The sequence below is a fragment of the Stenella coeruleoalba genome (genome assembly GCF_951394435.1).
Source record: "Stenella coeruleoalba genome assembly, chromosome: 3".
NCBI classification, from domain to species: Eukaryota; Metazoa; Chordata; class Mammalia; order Artiodactyla; family Delphinidae; genus Stenella; species Stenella coeruleoalba.
The window spans coordinates 167,310,815-167,330,945 of NC_137148.1; the positions used below are offsets into that span (position 1 = coordinate 167,310,815).

General features: G+C 57.6%; 2 protein-coding genes and 1 long non-coding RNA gene across 4 annotated transcripts; 1 reads left to right on the forward strand and 2 right to left on the reverse strand.

Annotated features, from left to right (window-relative positions):
* Positions 1-6,013: 6,013 nt before the first annotated feature.
* On the reverse strand, positions 6,014-8,049 carry LOC307183314. Its single transcript, XR_013827441.1, has 3 exons — positions 7,462-8,049; positions 6,269-6,428; positions 6,014-6,068 (listed from the first exon to the last, which is right to left on the reverse strand). It is a non-coding gene; the product is annotated as an uncharacterized lncRNA (long non-coding RNA).
* A 4,116-nt stretch (positions 8,050-12,165) lies between these two features.
* On the forward strand, positions 12,166-16,560 carry EIF3G (eukaryotic translation initiation factor 3 subunit G; the record flags this gene model as incomplete). 2 transcript variants are annotated; one of them, XM_079915614.1, is made up of 11 exons in its annotated part: positions 12,166-12,262; positions 12,402-12,448; positions 12,949-13,032; positions 13,144-13,232; positions 13,383-13,442; positions 14,432-14,536; positions 14,626-14,815; positions 15,542-15,649; positions 15,763-15,899; positions 15,986-16,092; positions 16,443-16,560. In XM_079915614.1, exons 1-11 carry the CDS (start codon positions 12,243-12,245, stop codon positions 16,456-16,458), a joined length of 963 nt encoding a protein of 320 aa, XP_079771740.1. In that variant the 5' UTR covers positions 12,166-12,242. The 2 variants fall into 2 exon arrangements, with proteins under 2 accessions (XP_079771740.1, XP_079771741.1); XM_079915615.1 differs by lacking the exon at positions 16,443-16,560 and having other exon boundaries at positions 15,986-16,096.
* A 107-nt stretch (positions 16,561-16,667) lies between these two features.
* Positions 16,668-19,883, reverse strand: P2RY11 (purinergic receptor P2Y11; the record flags this gene model as incomplete). The annotated part of the gene is made up of 2 exons (XM_079915602.1): positions 16,668-17,976; positions 19,856-19,883. 2 exons carry the CDS (start codon positions 19,881-19,883, stop codon positions 16,871-16,873), a joined length of 1,134 nt encoding a protein of 377 aa, XP_079771728.1. The 3' UTR covers positions 16,668-16,870.
* Positions 19,884-20,131: the final 248 nt, after the last annotated feature.

Below are 20,131 nucleotides of genomic sequence, written 5' to 3' on the forward strand. Positions count from 1 at the left end.
CCTGCCAAAACTACTGAAGCCCGGACACCTAGAGCCCGTGCTCCGAAACAAAAGAAGCCACCGCAATGAGAAGCACGTGCCCACAACGAAGAGCAGCCCCCGCTCGCTGCAACGAGAGAAAGCCCGCGTGCAGCAACAAAGACCCAACACAGACAAAAATACATAAATTAATTAATTTTTTTAAAAGACCGCCATCGGGACGGCTGGGGGACAGCTTCCCGCTTCCCGAGGGGGGCCTGCACCCGGGGACTCAGGAGGCGCCCTTGCTCCTGGCGATGTGTCCGGAGGCCCCGGCGCAGGAACAGCACACATGGCATACACGTAGGGAGGCCGGGCCCGAGGAGCACACGGGGTCTCCCTGGTACTATTCTTGCCACTTTCCTACAGGTGTGCAGTTTTCAAAATAAAGCATTCGGGGAAGAGGACAGAAGCTGAAAAAGCCACCCAGGCCCCAGCCTTTCAAGACCCCACGCCGGGTCAGGTGGGGGAGGACCCTGTGAGATTAAAGAAACATCACAGAGAGCGGGGGGGGGGGGGGGGGGGGGGGGGGGGGGGGGCGGAGTCTCGAGGGACAACTCCCTTTCGGGGCAGAATCTCGGTAGACAGACCGCCACATTCCCCTAGGAAGGATCCAGAACCTTGGGACCCAAACAGTCTGAGCACCTCAGGGGAAGAAGGCCCTCCCGGGGGTCAGGGGCACACGGACGCCTCTCCACCCCCGCGCGGGGCCCGCACGCACCCAGCTCCTCGCGAGTGAAGGGCAGGAAGGTGGTGTCCTCGTTCAGGTTCTTGTTGAAGTCGATGCACAGGAGACTCAGCTGCTTCTTGATGCTCTTGATTTTCTGAAGGAAGAAGACGGCCGTGAGATCGGGGGTGGGGGGGTGGTGGGGGGGTGCGGGGGCACGGAGGGGGGTTAAGGGAGAAGAGGCGGATGAGAGGAGGGAGATGGGAGAGAAAGGGCCTCGGGTCCTAACTGTTAGGACCCTCCTCAGGAGTTACCCCAAGGTGACAGCCTAAGCTTCAGCCATTTCAACGGAGCTAAGTTTCTGCCCCTTCAGGGTCTATCTGGTTTGCAGAAACAGGTAGAAATGGACCTGCCTGGGGAAGGGAGCGACGTGGGGTGCAGGGGAAGGTGCCGGTTCCCCGGGGCCCCTGCCGGGCCAGCAGCAGGCGGGGCGCCTCGAGGACCTGCCCAGGCTGAGCGCCCTGCCCAGCCCAGGACTCAGCGCGCCCGCCCCGCACCCGGGCTGAGCAGACGTGCCTGTCGGAGGACAGGAGGGGCGCTGGGGGACCGTGCCCGCTGGCTCTGCCAGGAGGAGGGGCTCGTCGGGCACGCTTGGCTCAGAAGCAGCCCGAGGGACACCGGGCCTCTGTGGGCAGCAGGCGCCGTGCCGGGTACTGGCCTCCCTGCAGCCTCACGGCCCCACCGGCCACTGCTGGGCGGGAGCACAGGGCGCCCCGGGAGGGCGGGGCGGCACTCAGGACCCCGCCCCGCGCCAGCAGGCCGCCTCTCCTGGGCGCCCCCCTCCACGGGCGTCCCCGTGGTCCCTCCGGCCAGTGGTTCTCAGGTGCCAAGGCAGTCTGCGCAGCCCCACGGTCCACACCCCCGCCTCCCCCAGCCTCGAAGCTCCATGCGCCTGCCGCTCCGGAGGACTTCGGGGCCCCCGTGCCCAGAACCCACCCTGGATGCCAGAGTTCCACAGTCCTCTGAGTCCCGTTTCCTCCACCACAAGGCACAGCACCGGCCAAAGCAGGACAGCATTTGTGTTGAGTAACAAGAACTGTGGCTGAACCCTGGGTTGAACCTGGTACCCGCGTTAAGCGTTAACCGTGTCTTTCACTTTTGACGCAAACCAGCCAGCGCAGGGCTGCACCCCAGCCCCTTCTGTACGGGGCTCCCACACTCGGGGCCACCGTCCCCCTGCACTCATCATGCCCGGTAGGCCCGGAGCCCCGGGTCATTCTAGCCGATCCTGAGCTGCTCTTACCGGGGACCCACACCTCAGGGTCCAGTCCCCAGCCACCCCTCCCCTCCTTGCTGCTGAACCCTCGTGCTCCCGGGAGGCCCTAGGGGACGAGGCGGGCCCCTGCCCAGGACCGCGAGTGACAAGCTCTTTCCTCATCTGCTGGCCTTACTGTTCTCTGTCCTCCACACAAACCGACTCGGTCAGCGCTCACGACCACCTGTGAGGGGGTCCTCGGGTCACGCACGTTGCAGAGGGTGAACAGGGACAACGGGGTCCAGTGACCGGCCTCCGGGGACCCAGCCGGTTGGTGGCAGAGCTGGGTCTGATCCCGGCCATCAAGACGCGTGCAGCCACGGCGCCACACGTCCCCCACCGAGGTGACGCGCTCGACCGTGGGTGGCTCACCATGCCCGCCCCCCTCCTCACCCTACGGGGCTGCCACCCGGGAGGGGCCGGGCTGCCCATCACCCGCCTGTCCAGGGCGCCGCAGGGACCCTGTCCGGCTGGACCAGGGGTGGGAAGAGCTGAGGGCTCTGGGGTCCACGCTGGGGGCAGAGGGGTATCAGGCAGCTGGGAGGACCTGAAGGGACGGGCCCTGGGGGACTGGGCCCACTGGGACCCCACGGGGCCGCAGGGCTCAGCCCAGAGAGGAGGGAGGGGGTGAAGGCAGACGCCACACTCGTCAGCCTCCCATCGCCATGCAGGAGGAAGGAGACGGGGCCAGGGGCTGGCTCTGCATCCAAGCCACGCTTTCCAGCCGGGCGGTCCGGGAGCCCCCTTCCCTTCCCTTCCCTCGGCCTGGCCGCACCTGGGTTGGCCTGCTGGACTTGGTGAGCTTGTCCAGAAGCTCCTGGGGGACGGCGCTGCCCGTGCAGTGGTGCTGGGACATCCTGAGCAGCGGCTCCACCTCCCACACCCCGTTCTCCAGCGTCTGCGAAGGTGCCTCCACGAAGTCCCGCTCCCTGTGGCGAACTCGGCCTGCAAAGCGGCCTGTGGAGCTGCAGGAGGGCCCTACCCTGGACCACAGATCTGCCCGGGACACAGTGAGGCAGAGAGCCAGCCGTCCTGCGGGTCACCGTGCCCCCTCCCCACCCACGGAGCCAACAGTCTCCAGCCAAAGCCCCGCGCCCAGGAGGCAAAGGCGCAGACACAGAGGATCCGGATGGCGGCCGTTGGCAGGTGGTCGTTGTTCCTCTTGCGTCTGAAATTCTTCCTGAAGACACGGCACCTGATGCAGTGTGGCTGGAACCCAGGCCCGGCAGGTGTGGGTCCACACGAGCCCAGTGACCCCGGCATGTCCTTCCCAGGCCCCAGGGAGCAGGACAGAGGCTGCCTCCTCACTCCTGGGTCACTCGACCCCCAACTTCTGGTTCCAGCCCCAACTGCAAACAAGCGTCCTTCTCTCGGTCTGCTGAATGCCCCGATGTGTGCATTTTTGTGTTTTCGGGGTGATTTCTCTGCTCAACACGGCTCCGAGCATAGAGCTGAAGTGTTGGCCGGTGTCCCAAGTGCAGGAGGGCGGTGACGTGCTCACGGGGACAGTGCGTGTGTTAGATGAACTTCCTTTAGGCGAGGGTTACAGCCCCGCCGTGAGTGAATCAACAACTGCTATCAGACCAGGTGTCTCTAAACAGAAACGCATATCACATGTGACCGCGTGGGGATCGGTGGCGACAACGTGGTGACAGAGGGTGACCCCCAGCCTCACACCACAGAAAACACTCCACCACAGTGGACAACAACAAAATGAAAAGCTTGACTACAAAACTTCTAGGCAGAAAATTTAGAAGAAACTCTTAGTGCCTCGGGTTAGAGAAGGATTTCTTCCATAGGATACAAAAGGTGCAAGAAAACAGTTTAATAGACTGAACTTCAAAGTCAAAACCTTCTGCTCATAAACATACTAGTAATAAGATGTCCCTCCACACACGGGGACGTCCCTCAGCCACGCAGAGGGGTGAAGCCCTGACACTCGCTGCCACGTGGATGGACCTTGAGAACACGATGCTCAGCGAGAGAAGCCAGACACAGAAGGACACACAGGGTGTGACCCCACTGAGGAGAAACGTCCAGAACAGGCAGATCCACAGAGTCAGAGAGTGGGTTCCTGGTTGTCAGGGGCTGGCGAGGGGACGGAGTGATAGCTAAGGGCGTGAGGGAACATATTTGGGGTGATGGAAATGGTCCAAAACATGGCAGTAGTGACGGCTGCACAGCTCAGTAAACTGTCCCCACATGCTCCGGTGCAGCCTGTGACAGCATCGCTCTCGGGACGGAGGGCTGACCGCAGGAAGACTGAGCGAGCAGTGGGTCCTGGGCCCGGCCGCTCAGCTGGGGGTCCCACGTGGGGAAGTCACTGGGACTTGCTGAGCCTCCACCGAGACTGGCAGCAGCCCCAGGGCCTCACTGGGCGCGGCGTTCCCGGCCCCAGAGCCTTCCCTCTGGTTCTCATCACCGGCTGTCACCAGACTTGCAGGCAACAGTTCCTTTCTTTTGTCTTTTTTAAAGGCAACTCTTGAGTACATGTATTTAACATGTAGGGAACTAGCCCTGACACCTTGATCTGGGTCTTCCTGCCTCCAGAACCTCGAGGACATCCATTTCCATTGTTTACGCACCGAGTACGTGGGGTTTGATGATGGAAGCTGACCCACGTGCGGGGTGACATCAGTGGAAGAATCCCGTGGCGAGGGCCTGCCTGAGGACCACGGGCGCCCGGGCCCTCCCCGCCCCCTGCCTGCAGCTCTGCGCCCGCACCGACCTGGGAGCAGAGCAGGTGCATCGCCTGCCGGAACTCGTGGAAGTAGGTCTCCAGCTCATCGTGCTGCAGTAGGGAGGGCGGGTCGGGCGTGGGCCTGGTGAAGTTGGCCACCGTGGCCGCGATGGCGATCTGGCGGCTCCCATCCTGCTGCAGGCAGCCCGGCTGCAGGCTGAAGCAGGCTGTCTGCTGAGACACAAGAGGAGTTTGTGGATGATTTTCAAGTTGGGGAGCGAGTTTGGGTGAATGGGAATAAGCCTGGATTTATCGAGTTCCTGGGAGAAACCCAGTTCGCACCAGGCCAATGGGCCGGGATCGTTTTAGATGAACCCACAGGCAAGAGCGATGGTTCAGTGGCAGGAATTCGGTATTTCCAGTGTGAGCCTTTAAGGGGCATATTCACGGGACCTTCAAAGTTGACGAGGAAGGTACAGGCAGAAGACGAAGCGGACGGCCTGCAGACAACTCATGCTTCCAGAGCGACTTCGCCTCTGTCCACTTTGACAGCCAGCATGGTGTCCTCTTCCCCAGCCACCCCCTCAAATATTCCCCATAAATCGCCCCAGCCAACCGCAAAGGAACCTTCAGCTACGCCTCAGACCAGCAACCTTACAAAAACCACCAGTGAATCTATTTCCAATCTTTCGGAGGCCGGCTCAATCAAGAAAGGAGAAACAGAGCTCAAAACTGGAGACCGAGTAGTGGAGACGCGGGTTTGATCCCTGATCTGGGAACTGAGATCCCACGTGCCGAGGGGCAACCAAGTCCGGGCGCTCTGGAGCCCGTGTGCCACAACTAGAGAGAAGACTGTGCGCCGCAACTAAGACCCGATGCAGCCAAATAAATAAATATTAAAAAAAAAATACAAACAATACAAACTTGGACTTCCCTTCCCTGGGGAGGGACGCGGGGTGAGGCCCAGCTTCTGCAGAGGAGCCCCAGCCCATGGCCGGCAGGTTCCCCCACGCACGCACCGACGTAGAGGTCCAGGTAGAACTTGTCGATGGAGGACCTTGCCCGAGGCCGCATCCCGGACCATGTAGAGCCTCACGCCTTCGTGCCACACGTTGGCGCCCTCCTCCAGGTCGAAGGTCAGCCCCAGCAGCTCCTGGGAGATGCCCAGCAGCCCGCGTGTGAGCGCCTGCATGGGGAAGTACTCCTTGAGCAGGTTTGGTCCACGCGGTAGCGCGTCTCCTCCCCCTGGTTCATGTAGCAGCGCAGGTCCCAGGCGTTGATGCGCCCGTCAAAGTGCAGGCCCCGCCTCTGGCACTCGGCCTTCTTTAGCTCCAGGATCACGGCCGCTCCTGGCTCCCCGAGGAGCTTCAGCTCCTGGGCCAGCTCATCTGCGGGCGGAGGGGAGAGGCTCGGCTACATCCCTGGGGCGGCCCCCCAGCCGCCCCCCACCCCGCGCCCCTCGAGGCAGAATGAAGGGTCCGGGAAGGCGACCCCCAAGGGCTGACACTGTGGGTCTCAGGCAGCACCACGTCCGGTCAAGGTCCGCCTGACCCCGTCCCCACTGGGACTCAGGGAGAGGCGGGGTTACCTAGGACAGTGGCCACCACCTGGCTGGTCTTGGCCATGTTCACCTCCAGCACGGAGTCGGCATGCGTGTGGAACCCCAGCAGGTGGGACTTCAGGGCCTGCAGCCTCACCAGCTCCCCGAGGATCGCATCGCGCAGTTCTCCTGGAGTCGGGCCAGGTCTCTGCGGGTGGGCAGGGCTCTCAGGCCGCTGGCGGGCACAGCCAATCCCCCTCCCTCCTCCTCCTGGCCCGGATTTCTAGACACTTTGGTGCTGTCCTAACACGTGGTCTTTATAAACACAGGTCCTTTTGGAACAAGAAAGGGCATGAACCGTGATGGGTTCTAAGGCCAAGGGCAGGAAGAAATGCGGCCAGGCTCTCCAGGAGTCACCAAGGGGCCTCCCCGGGCTCAACAATACAAACTCGGCTGCCATGCAGACAGCAGCTCATCCCCACGGCGCCCGAACACCCAGCGCCTGGACGGTGAGACACCTGTTGCTGCAGGTGGCCCGTGGCTCGCTGGTGAGGCCCGGCCCCAGGCGTACGTCCCCTTCTCCGGGGCCACCTCTTCGGTTCTGTGGTGGGGTTCTCCTGGGAGCCCCCAGTCACCACAGGACCAACGTAGCCTGTGTGCAGCCCAAGAAGGCGGGGACACAGGACTGTCCCCGGTGCCCCCCGCATCCCCCGCAAGGCCGAGCGAGCACCAGTGGTGTCTGCGGGGAGGATGAAGGGCTCACGCACAGCCCCCATCTACTGAAGATGCGAAACGGGAGAAGCACAGACTGCAGCCACACGCGGTATGGACCAAACACAAGTGTCCATGCAGGACCTGATGTCTGAATGTCAAGGCTGTGCCCGGGCCACAGCGAGAAGGCCCAGCCGCCACGCAAGGCACAGAGAGGGGATGGGGAGGCCACCTGTGCATCTGAGCTCATCGGGCATCACCCCAGAGGGAGAGGGAGAGGGAGAGAGGGAGAGACGTCTCTCCCTTCCCTGGGGGTTCTCTAGTGCAGCCAAGGCTGAAAACCACTGCATTTCGGGAGGTGGGTCCTCGTGGAAAAGTTACATAGTAGCTCGAGGCATTATCGACACATATTAAAAAGGCTCAAATTCTTGGGGAGTCAGGGAGGGTAGCTGGCAGCGGCCTCGTAAGCAAGGAGAGATTGAGCATCAGAGGAGGTGCCTGTGCAGCCCGCCGCCCAGGGCCCCGCAAACCTCAACTCCCAGCGGTGGTCCCGGGCTGGAGGTTAGCGGGGAGGTCAGGCCGTCCAAGCATCAACGTTGACTTCAGGGCTGATCTAAAAGGCGCCTGGTGGTTGTTGAAGCAGAAAGAAGAGAAAGCAGTGGGGAGAGGATGGGAGGGGGAGGGAGTCCCCCTCCTCTGCCCCTCTCCCTCTCTCCCTCCCTCTCTCCCTCTCTCTTTGCTGTACACCTGAAATTAACACAATACTGTAAATCAACTATACTTAACTATATTTTAAAAAATAGATAAGTAGGGCTTCCCTGGTGGCGCAGTGGTTGAGAGTCCACCTGCCGATGCAGGGGACGCGGGTTCGTGTCCCGGTCCGGGAAGATCCCACATGCCGCAGAGTGTCTGGGCCCGTGGGCCATGGCCCCTGAGCCTGTGCGTCCGGAGCCTGTGCTCCGCGATGGGAGGAGCCACGGCAGTGACAGGCCCGCAAAAAAAAAAAAAAAAAAAAGATAAGTAAAATGAGGTCATTAGGGCGGGCCCAAACCAATATGACTGGTGTCCTTATAAGGAGGATGGGAAGGCACAGGGAGAAAACAGCCATCCACAAGCCAGGGAGAGAGGCCACAGAACGACATTTTGATCTCAGATCCCCAGCCTCCAGAACTGTGAGAAAATAAAATGTTGTTGTTTATAAGCCATTCAATCTGTGGTATTTTGTTATGGCAGAAACGAATTCAAATTGTTCCCAGTTTTGGCCATTGTGACTAAATCTGCTATGTACACACTCTAATGCGTGGTCTTTTGTGGACGTGTATTTGTGGCTCTTCTGAAGAATACTGAGAAGTGGAATTCCACGTGGACATCCAGTGAATCCCCGAAGCTGCTGCTGAATTTCCAAGGGATGGCACACCCCGCATGTCCACGCTCTCCTCCTCATGCCTTTTGCAGGGGTTGCTTCTGCCCTTGTCTTGGCTGCTGTCCTGTGGAGATTCTGGATGTGGAAAGAATGTTTGTGCCATGAAAAGGACCAAAAGAAGGGCTCGGGGACGTTTTTCCTTTCAGTCTTGGACTCAGGCTTCTCCCCACTGCCCTATGCTTCCCTGGGCATATTATTCCTTGGAAAATTCCTGATTTTTAGAAAAAAATAATACACACTTGATGTTTAAGAAAAAGTGTTCCAGGGACTTCCCTGGTGGTCCAGTGGTTAAGACTCCACGCTTCCACTGCAGGGGGCACGGGTTCGATCCTCGGTCGGGGAACTAAGATCCCGCATGCCGCACAGTGCAGCCAAAAAAAAAAAAGAAAGAAAGAAAGAGAAAAGAAAAAGTATTCCATACAGAAAGAATACTGAAAAGGAAGTACATGCATACCTCAGAGATATTGCAGATTTGGTCGTGAACCACTGCAGTAAAGCAAATATCAAAATCAATCAATGGGGGCTTCCCTGGTGGAGCAGTGGTTGAGAGTACGCCTGCCGATGCAGGGGACACGGGTTCGTGCCCTGGTCCGGGAAGATCCCACATGCCGCGGAGCAGCTGGGCCCGTGAGCCATGGCCACTGAGCCTGCGCATCCGGAGCCTGTGCTCCGCAACGGGAGAGGCCACAACAGTGAGAGGCCCGCGTACCGCAAAAAAAAAAAAAAAAAAATCAATCAATGGATCAATCAATAAAGAGAATATCATGAGTCACCGTTTTTTCTTTGGTTTTCCAGTACATATAAAAGTCACATTTACACTGTACTGTAGTCTATTAAGTGCACGATAGCATTATGTCTAAAAAAAAAAATAAATCTTAGGGACTTCCTTGGTGGTCTAGTGGTTAGAAATCTGCCTTCCAATACAAGGCATGCAAGTTCGATCCCTGGTTGGGGAACTAATATCCCACATGCTATGGGACAATTAAGCCCTGGCGCCACAACTACTGAGCCCATGTGCTCTAGAGCCCTTGTGCCACAACTAGAGAGAAGCCCGCGCACCGCAGCGAGGAAGATCCCGTGTGCCGCAACTAAGACCTGATGCAGCCAAATAAATAAATATTTTTAAAAACCCTTAATTTAAAAATATTGCTAAAAATGCTAACCATTATCTGACAACACACGGTTCCCACAAACGTTCAACTGGTAAAAAAAAATCTGCAAAGCGCAATGAAACGAAGTATGCCTGTAAAGATGAGGCCAAACTGAAACACCCAGAAGCATCAGTGTTTAGTGGTTAACGTCCTTCTGGGCAGCCAGAAATGGGCACAGTTTTCCCTCAAGGGGTGGTGCTCATATGAGTGGGGCGACATTTAGCTAATCCCTTAATCATGATGGTTGTGCAGCTTTCAATTTTCCAATCCTTTAAGCCACACTGTGCTGGACACTTTCTTACAGATAATTTAGTGCACTTGGATGTGTATTTCCTTGGGCCAGTCCTGGAAGAAGAAGTGCAAGTTCCTGGATATGAAAAACATATTAAAATACATTTATATGTTACATCTCGCATGTATTACATGAATGTGTGCGATATATTAATATACAAAGTATAATTTTATAGTTATGTATGTGTTTGTATTTAAACCAAAAAACATCACATGATAAAAATTTTAAATACAACAGAAAAATCCGAAAATAAGCTTTTCCTTCCTAATGGCTTCCTCTCAAAGCATCCCTTAGCAACAGTTTGATATTTCTTTTCCAAAAATAGTTTGCATATATTTACATATATATGTGCTATTAAAGATTTACAAAATTGTTTCCTATAGCATTTGCCATTTTATATCTTGCTTTCTCTCCTTATCATATATATATATATATATATATATATATATATTTTTTTTTTTTTTTGGCCGCACCGTGCTGGAATGTGGGATCCTAATTCCCTGACCAGGGATCGAACGTGTGTGCCCCGCATTGGAAGCGTGGAGTCTTAACCGTCTGACCACCAGGGAAGTCCCTCAGATATATTTTTTAACATGACCACAAAGGGATCTACTTCCTTAAAGACTGCATAGCAGTTAATAGATTACAGCATAGCATGTCTTAATCTATTTAAACAGCCCCATGAACGGACAGATAGGCGTTGCTAGTTTTTGTTGTCATAAACAATACTGCCCGGATAGCTTATTCTCACATCTTTGCATACATTTACAAGTTTTTGTCACAGGTTGAGTTATTAGCTAGTTCAAAGGAAAATACATATGTGCATTTAAGTTTTAGCAGATGTTGTCAATATTCCATCCAAAGAATTTGCATAATTTCACGGAATAACAAAGTGTCGGAGTGTCTTTTTCTCTACATCTTTGCTACCATTGGGTAAGATACATCTTTTACAGTTTTGCCCATCTGCTACATTGTTTGGATTTTGCATTCCTTGGAGTAAACTTGAGTGAGTTTGCACAAATGTTTATAGGTTCTCTGTACAAACTTTATAATAGTTTCTTCTGTGTGGACACTCTCTTTCTGTCTGTCTGGTTTTTTTTTTTTTTTTTTTTTTTGTGGTGCTGCATGGCTTGCAGGATCTTAGTTCTCTAACTAGGGATCGAACCTGTGACCTCTGCAATGGAAGCTTGAAGTCCTAACTACTGCATGCCAGGGAATTCCCAACCATCCTCTTTATTTACTTACTTTCCCAGCCTCCTTCCTGGACTCCTGCTAATTTATTCCTTTCCACTCTATCCTCTACAGGCTTCCAGAATAACCTTTCTCACAAGAAAATCTGGTCACATTGGGTCACCACTCAAAACATGTCAGAGACCTCACCCACACCCCGCAGCCTGCAGGATAAAGAGCCTATGCTCTTTAGTCTAGTTTAAAAAGTCCTTTATAATATGGTTCCTCCCCCATCCCAAATGCCCATTAATTGAGCACTAAGTTCAGATACCCTGTGGGTGCTGGGGACCCAGAGATGAATGAAACAGGCAGATGTCTGCTTTCTGCAGCAGTCTACAGCAGTTTTTACTATTTTTTTCATTATTGCCTCTCTATAGGAGAAAAATAGAATTATCTTTAATTTAAATCAGTTTTAATCTAATTACATTTAATTTCTCCCTAACAACAGAAATTAAATGTTTAGGAATAAGATTTCGTCAGGGAGGGTTGGCTTTGGAGGGCCACAAGCCATTGTCATGTCTAAGGTTTTTTTGTTCTGTTTTGTTTTGTTTTCGCCACCCAAGAATTAGTTTTGGCCCTCTTGGGAGCCATATCACTCCCATTGAGAATGCATGCTCTAGAGGGAGAGCTGGACAGTAAACAAGTAAATGGAAAAGATCATTCCAGGGAGCCAAGAATGTTACTGTGAATTCCCTGGTGGTCCAGTGGTTAGGACTCTGCGCTTCCACTTCAGGGGACCCGGGTTTGATCCCTGATTGGGGAACTAAGATCCTGTAAGCCCCGTGGCGCAGCTGAAAAAAAAAAAAGTTACTAAAGGAGGAAGAATGGTTGAGGGAGCCACGACATCTTGATCATTTGCATCAGAAAATCTCTTTCCAGACAAGGAAGACGAGCCTTGGTTTCTTCAGCTGCAAAATGGAAATAATAATTTCTCCCCACAGTTCCTGCAAACAGTGAAAGCTCAATAACTGAGCTTTGTTGTTATTATTAATTTTTAATTTTTTAAAAAACGTAAATGAGATACGCTTCTATTTAGCTACCTAGCAGGGTACCAGCTCCCAACCTCTCACACAGCCGGCGCCTCTACCTCCGTCCGTACGGTGGCGCTGTGGGGCACAGCGGTTGGGCTGCTCTAGGCAGCGGAATCGGAAGTCTCGTGCTCCTCCCACTTCCGGTCTTTGGCCCAGGCTTGGGCTGCGTGGAGAAGGTGTCCCAATGCCGACCGGAGACTTTGAGTGAGTCTGGGGTCATGGAGGGAGGCTTGGGAGGCGGACTGGGCGTTCTAGGGGGTATTATAGAATCTGGATGCGCCGAGGCCGCGGGAGCCGGGCCGCGCCTCATCCAGCCCTCCTCCTGGCCAACTTGTCCCCGCAGTTCGAAGCCCAGTTGGGCCGATCAGGTGGAAGAGGAGGGAGAGGACGGTGAGTCTGCCCTGTCGCCCCCGATCACCACAGCCAGCCCTCCAGGCCGTCACTGCTGCCTGTTCCAATCCCCCACCCTGGCACCGCCGTCTGACCCTGCATCTCCCCTCACGGCCAGCCCCTGCCCCGCGCCATCCTTATCCGGGCCAGCCTATCTCCAATTCCGGACGTTCACCTCTTCCTCCCATGCCACCGCCCAAATCCTTGATCCCAGCACAGCTGCTCCCCTTCTCCGGGGAGGAAGTTGTAACAGCCTCCCTCCTGCCTTTGTACTAGCGCCCGGGTGCCAGGGATCCCCTATGCTTGCCATTGCTGGAAGTTGCTACAGCCAGCTTCGTGTCCCCAGACGGCTATCCCAGGACACTTCCTGGCCAGTCGTCTGCCCTCGGTCCCGCCTTTCTCAACTCTTGGTGCGGACATCATCCCAAAGTTCCCTCCATTTCGGTTTGGGAGCTCTTGCCTCTCTATCTAATCCCTGTTCCCTACACTCCCTTTCACAGACAAATGTGTCACCAGTGAGCTCCTCAAGGGGATCCCTCTGGCCACCGGGGATACCAGCCCAGAGCCTGAACTATTGCCGGGAGGTGAGTGACAGACTCCTCTCCGTCCCTGGGCTGCCCCTTCTCCCCAGCCGCCTTCCTGCCTGGTCCCCGTTCCCCAGGGCTCAGTTCCTCTTGTGTCTTCCCCTCTCCCAGCTCCACTGCCGTCTCCCAAGGAGGTCATCAATGGAAACATCAAGACACTGACTGAGTACAAGATAGATGAGGATGGCAAGAAGTTCAAGGTGAGGCTGGGGAAGAGGTGGGTGCCCTTTGCTTGGGGGCACTTGGACAAGGAGAGAATGATGTGTGTTGGGTGCATTGATGAGGAAGATCCCCTGGCCCCAGGAACCTTGAGGAGCTGGAAGCCCACACGTCTCCCCTTCTGTCTGCAGATTGTTCGCACCTTCAGAATTGAGACCCGGAAGGCTTCAAAGGCTGTGGCAAGAAGGAAGGTAAGGACTTCCCTGGCAGTCCAGTGGTTAGGGCTCTGCGCGTCCACTGCAGGACACATGGCTTCAATCCCCGGTCGGGGAACTAAGAGCCCACATGCCGCGTAGTGTGGCCAAAAATAGAAAAGAATAAAAAAAAAAAAGAAGGGGGAGGAAGGTAAGACCCTTCTTCCCCTGTCTTGGGGGCGCCTCCAGGGCTGACTCAGAGAAAAATAGGAATCCTTTTCCCCGGTACCTTTATTTTTAGAAGTGGGGTTTAACTGTTTGCACTTGTTTTACTGGAGCAGAACTGAGGCCTGTTTGTAGTCTGTGGGGGGCCCTGAAAAGTCCAGCAGGTGCAGCAGTGGGTGGGCTTGATTCTTACTCCTCTTGGGTTGTCTACCAGGAGGAACAGAGCCAAGCCTTCCCCTCAGGTGGCTGTCACAGCAGAGGAAGTGGTAGCAATAAATACATGTGGCACAATTCCCGGCGTGCTTTCTCTGTGTTAGACCCAGGTGCTTTGCAGGAAGTATTTTCTCATTCAGTCCCCGTAGCATTCCTGGGAGGTGTGGGGAGCATTGTGGTCCCTTTTTTTATAGGGGAGGAAGTTGAGGTTCAGGTTGTTTAATTAGCTCAAGGCCCCTGGAAGTCTGGGTGACCCTGCACACCCCTGCGCATCACCCCATGGTGGGGGCTGGTCCGCTACCTGCACGGCCCCCACCAGGAGCTGTTGGCTGTGGAGCTGTTTCCCCCCTGAGCCTCAGTTCTCTCATCTGGAACATGGGGCTGAGAGCTGCCCTTGCCTCCTGGAACTGGTGTGAAGCTAGGGCCTGGCAGGCACTCAGGGAACAGGAACTGTCATCACCACTGCTTTGAGGAGCATTTGGGGAGGGTGTTGAGTGGGGTTCAAGGCCCAGACACCCTGGAGGTGGCGCTTGTAAGTCTAGGGTGCCAGTGGAGGGGGTCGCATTTGTCCTTGCCTTAACCTGTCCCCTATCCCGCCCTGAGCTCAGAACTGGAAGAAGTTTGGGAACTCAGAGTTTGACCCACCAGGGCCCAATGTGGCCACCACCACTGTCAGTGATGATGTATCCATGACATTCATCACCAGCAAAGAGGTAAGTGGGCCAAGAGGCTGGTGGCCAGGGTGGTGGTGGTGTCGGGGTTGTGCCAGCCCAGTCTGAGCTGCTCTGACCTGCCCCACCAGGATCTGAACTGCCAGGAAGAGGAGGACCCGATGAACAAGCTCAAGGGCCAGAAGATTGTGTCCTGCCGCATCTGCAAGGGCGACCACTGGACCACCCGCTGCCCCTACAAGGACACACTGGGGCCCATGCAGAAGGAGCTGGCCGAGCAGCTGGGCCTGTCCACTGGCGAGAAGGAGAAGCTGCCCGGAGGTGCCAGGGCCCGGGGATGCGGCTGGCAGGCTGTGGGGTGGAGGACAGGGATTGTGTGCGCCTCTGGGAGAGTCGTGGGTCGTCACCTGGTGTCTGAACGGGACCGCCACTGCTGGGGCTGTCGTCTCCCACACAACAGTGTCCGCACTGCAAGGCTGTGACCACAGGCCACGTTCGTCTGTGTGAGAGAGACTGGCAGGTGGGTGCTCTGACTGCTGGTGATGTCACCTGACTCTCCTCACTGGGGGCCGTGAGAGCCGCTCGTGGGCACGGCCGCGTGTGTGACTACATACACCGTGAGTGGTGGGGAGACGGTTGTTCCCCGGATGTGTCTGTGAGTTTCCTGACTTGAGTGCACTGTGTTTGCACGCCCACACCAAGGAGGAGACTCACCCAGGTGAGCAGCCACTTGTCACCTGCCCAGGGGCAGGCACCTGGGGGCTGTCCTTAACCCTGTGTACCTGTCTTCCCATGTGTTGTGAGGCTGGACATTGCTGTCAACCCCTGTGGGTTCTCTTGCTCTTCCTGTGCCGCTGGCAGGGCGTTGAGGTGGTGTCAGCTTCCTGCATATGACCTTTAAGTCGTGACCACGAGGCTTTGAAGGAATCAACCGATCACCTGTGGTTTGACAGATGGTGCTTGGGCGGGGCCGTGGCTGGAGCCGCCAGCATCCTGGGGCAGGTCTGTGCCGGGGAGGCCTGACTGGGCCTTGCTTTTGGTCTCCAGAGCTGGAGCCTGTGCCGGCCACTCAGAACAAGACAGGGAAGTATGTGCCTCCGAGCCTGCGGGATGGAGCCAGCCGCCGCGGGGAATCCATGCAGCCCAACCGCAGAGGTGAGGTGGCGAGCACCCTGGCACTGGGCCGGCGGGCGGGCACCTCCCTGCACCCTGTGATTATCCCGCGGGTGGGGCCGGCCCCTTACAGATGCCTCTCCTTGCCTGCCCAGCCGACGACAATGCCACCATCCGCGTCACCAACCTGTCCGAGGACACTCGTGAGACCGACCTGCAGGAGCTCTTCCGGCCCTTCGGCTCCATCTCCCGCATCTACCTGGCAAAGGACAAGACCACCGGCCAGTCCAAGGTGGGCTGGCGGCCAGGGGGCGGGGAGGGGTCCTCCATAGGTCCCAGTTGTGCCTTGAGCGTCCCTGACCCCACCCCCTCCCCCAGGGCTTTGCCTTCATCAGCTTCCACCGCCGCGAGGACGCCGCTCGCGCCATTGCCGGGGTGTCCGGCTTCGGCTACGACCACCTCATCCTCAACGTCGAGTGGGCCAAGTGAGACCCCTGCCTTCCCCCGCCCCCCCCACGGTGTCACGGCCCACAGACGCTCAGGCTGACTGCAGGCCCCAGGCCAGGTTAACAGCCACAAAGGCTGTCCTGGGGCGCAGGTCATTTACTGTCCTTCTCCTCTTACGGAGGGGCGCACGGCCCATGCGCGGCGGGGCCTTCCCGCCGGTCTGGCTCGTCGTGTGCTCTGCGCTGCCACCCGGTCTCGTCCTGCCCTGTCCCCCTCATCCCCGTTGAGTTCCCTGTGGTGTGGGTGTAGGGTGTGCTCTTGGAATTCCCTTAGGGGTCGGAAGCCCCCATACTTCCCATCCTCAGCCACTTCGTGTTTCTCTCTCTAGGCCGTCAACCAACTAAGCCGGCTGCTGCTGCTCGGCCCCCAGCCCCCGGGACCCTTCAGTGGCAGAGGGCAGCCTCCGGAAGCAGGGGGGCTCCGAGGGCAATAAAAGATCTCCACCACCCTGTGCTGTTCCATTTATTCGCAGATGTCACTCACACTGTGGTGGGCGGGGCCAGGCCTCCTCCCCGCCTTCCCCCTCTGTTGTGGGTTTGCTCCCTGGCCCTGCCCGGGGTTACTGCTGTGGGTGGCGATTCCTGCTGCTCTGGCTTGGGCGCTCCCTGGTCCCACTGCAGGCCTTTCCTTGGGGAGGAAGTTTTGACTCAGGGCCTCTTGGGGGATCAGAGCCAGGGGCCTGCTGTGCTCTCAGCCTCCATTCTGCTGCTGGGTCCCGGTGTCTCGTGATGAGGAGGGGGCTGAAGATGGGCCAGGTCAGGGACTCAACTCAGGGGACTGGGGCCCCGAGGTTTTGGGGGTGGCTGTGACATTGAGAGGCAGGGCTTGGCCGGAGCACTCCATGTTCTCTGGGGCCTGCCCCTGCCCGCAGCCAGGGCAGCGTCGGCAGCAGCAGTCCAGGCTGGGCACCACAGCCATGTAGAGCAGCGGGTGTACGCAGATGGCCAGGGGAACGAGGCCCCGTGTTACCTGATGGGCCACGTACGTCCTCCAGCTCAGTGCCGCCTTAGCCTGGGCCGCACTTGCAAAGCCTGGGCAGAGGGCTCTCCAGCGCTGCCGGGCATACACGTTGAGCACCCCTGTGACGTAGTAGGGCACATAGGAACTAGCGTAGAGGGCAATGCCACCGGCCACCAGCATCATCACGTGCAGCTTGTTGGCCGCTGTCATGCCGTGGCTCTGCAGCACGGCCTGCCCGAGGGCGCCGTAGGCCACCAGGCTGAGCAGCAGCGGCAGGCCGCAGCCCAGAGCCACGAGCGCCAGGCTGTAGACCCTGTAGGCCTCAAGCTGCTTGTCATCTGCTGTCCCCAGGCACTTGATGCAGGCAAGGGGCCTGTCCACAGTGCACTTGCCTTCCTGCTGTGGCCCACTCAGGTGGGAGAAGCTGAGCATGGGTGCGGCCAGCAGGGCTGCCAGTGCCCAGCCAGCAGCACTGATAGCCCAGGCGTGCTTGGGCCGCAGTTGGCTGTGGGTGAAGAAGGGGTGGACAATGCCCAGGTAGCGGTTGAGGCTGATGCAGGTGATGAAGATGACGCTGCCCAGCAGGTTGCAGGTGAAGAGGAAGCGCTCCAGGCGGCAGGCAGTCTCCCCGTAGCTCCAGTGTTTGGGTGGGTAGAAGTAGGCGGCCAGCGGGGGCAGCGTCAGGGCATAGAGCAGGTCGCTGACTGCCAGCTGGGCTGAGAAGATCACGGCTGGGTGCCAAGGGCGATGGTCCTGGGTGCAGAAGCGGTACAGGGCCAGGCTGTTGCCAGCCAAGGCCACCAGAAACACAGCCACCAGCATGGGCCACAGAAAGTCTTCCTGGAAACCGTTGAGGATGTGGTCAGCAGCCGCTGAGAAGTTGGCTGGGCAGTGTGTGGGACCTGGGGCAGAGAGCGTTGCTGCATCAGCCTGTCTCTGACCATGGCTCCCGCCGCCTTCAGAGTCGGAAACACTGTGACACCCATACCGGCTGTGCGCCAGGAGCCCTTTGCGGGGCATACTCCGCTGAGTACTTTTCCACACCCAGGATCGGGGGGCCAACCACAGCTCCTTCGTACAGAGGGAATCTGTACGAAGAGGCCCAGAGGCCCAGAGCGGTTAGAAGCACAGAGTCCTTCATTCAGCCTCTCTCTGTCCCGCACCATCAAGAACCAGTTGGAGCAAGAAGCAGGGACGCAGGCTTCCCCGGTGGCGCAGTGGTTAAGAATCCACCTGCCGGGGCTTCCCTGGTGGCGCAGCGGTTGGGAGTCCGCCTGCCGATGCAGGGGACGTGGGTTCGTGCCCCGGTCCGGGAGGATCCCACATGCCGCGGAGCGGCTGGGTCCGTGAGCCGTGGCTGCTGAGCCTGCGCGTCCGGAGCCTGTGCTCCGCAACGGGAGAGGCCACAGCAGTGAGAGGCCCGCGTACCGCAAATAAATAAATAAATAAATAAATAAAAGAATCCACCTGCCAATGCAGGGGACACAGGTTCGAGCCCTGGTCCGGGGAGATCCCACATGCCACTGAGCAACTAAGCCTGTGCACCACAACTACTGAGCCTGCGCTCTAGAGCCCGCAAGCCACAGCTACTGAAGCCTGTGCGCCTAGAGCTGGTGCTCTGCAACAAGAGAAGCCACCACAATGAGAAGCCCGCCCACCACAACGAAGAGTGGCCCCCACTCGCCGCAACTAGAGAAAGCCCGCGCGCAGCAATGAAGACCCAATGCAGCCAAATAAATAAATAATAATAAAAGTAAAGGAAAAGAACCAGGGACGCATGTAACCCGGCAGTGACCACCCAGAGCCATCGGGGCCTGGGGTGGAGGAGAGGGAGCCCAGGTGAGTATCCCACCCCACTACACAACTCCCAGTCCGATCTGACAGTCGTCACCCCCTTAGTGTCACCCAAGTCCAGCCCCCACCATCTACCTGTTGGCTGCACTCGGGTCTCCCTGCTCTGGCCCTCACCCATCTGTTCTCTCACATCCTCCAAAGGGCACCTGAGACAGGTCACATCCCTATCCTCCCAGCCCTCCCCGGCTTCCTCCTCACATGGAAGAAAAGCCAGCGCTCACCTTTTCGCACAAGGCCCTGCAGGAGCTATCCCTCCCACCCCACCAGGGCTCTCATTTCCCACTCCCAGCTCCCTGGGACCGCAGTGTCCTGGCTGTTCCTTAAGTCACAGCCTGCCTCAGGGCCTTTGCACCGGCTGAGTCACAGGCAACAGGCATCCTTAAGGCTGTCCCACTCACCTCCTCCTGGTCTGGTCCTGAGAGAGGACCTGAGATCACTCTAACGTTGTGACTGCACCCTTGGTCCCCTACCCTGCTTATATTTTTGCCACAGCTTGTCACTCCATCTGATCACTGTAAGAAAAATCCCCAGAATGTTCCCTCCTGAGGGTGAGGCAGTGCCCTGCTACTGGCTTCCCAGTGCCCAGAACAGCACCTGGGACTGAGCAGTGCGGGGGGAAGCTGAGCTCTGCAGTTGACCCTTTACACACCCCACTCAGCCTCAACTTTCCAACCTGAGAATTGGCCTGTTCCCAGTTGGTCCAGCAGGCTGGCCAGGAGCTCTGTGCGAGGTGCATGTACCCCTTCCCTGACCCGGTCGGCTACCCCACTCTCACTTCTGCCTTCCTATCCCATCCCTCTGCCCTGGGAGGAAGTCGGTCCAGACGTGATTCTAAACCCCTTCTCCCCTCTGCCCTCCAGGAGCCGGCCACCTCCACCCCCATGGCCCTGGATGTGTGCCTGGCTCACAGCAGGGCTGGCTCCTCACCTGAGGTGGTGGTGGCCGTGGCCCGCATGGCCTGCCTCTGGGTCTGCAGCCCAGTGTGCTGTGCTGCACACGGTCCTTTGCTGAGCTACTAGCAGCGCTGCTGGCCCTTCCCCTTCCCAGCAGCACCTTCTTCAGCCTGCAGAGCTGGTCTGGGCACACGCCTCACTTCCACCCCCGGTTTCCTTCCTCATGACACCCAATCCTCCAGAGCTGGCCCATCTGCTTGTGGGGGCCTTTGCTAGGCTGGGGGAGGGGCCAGGATGCCAAGGCACCAAA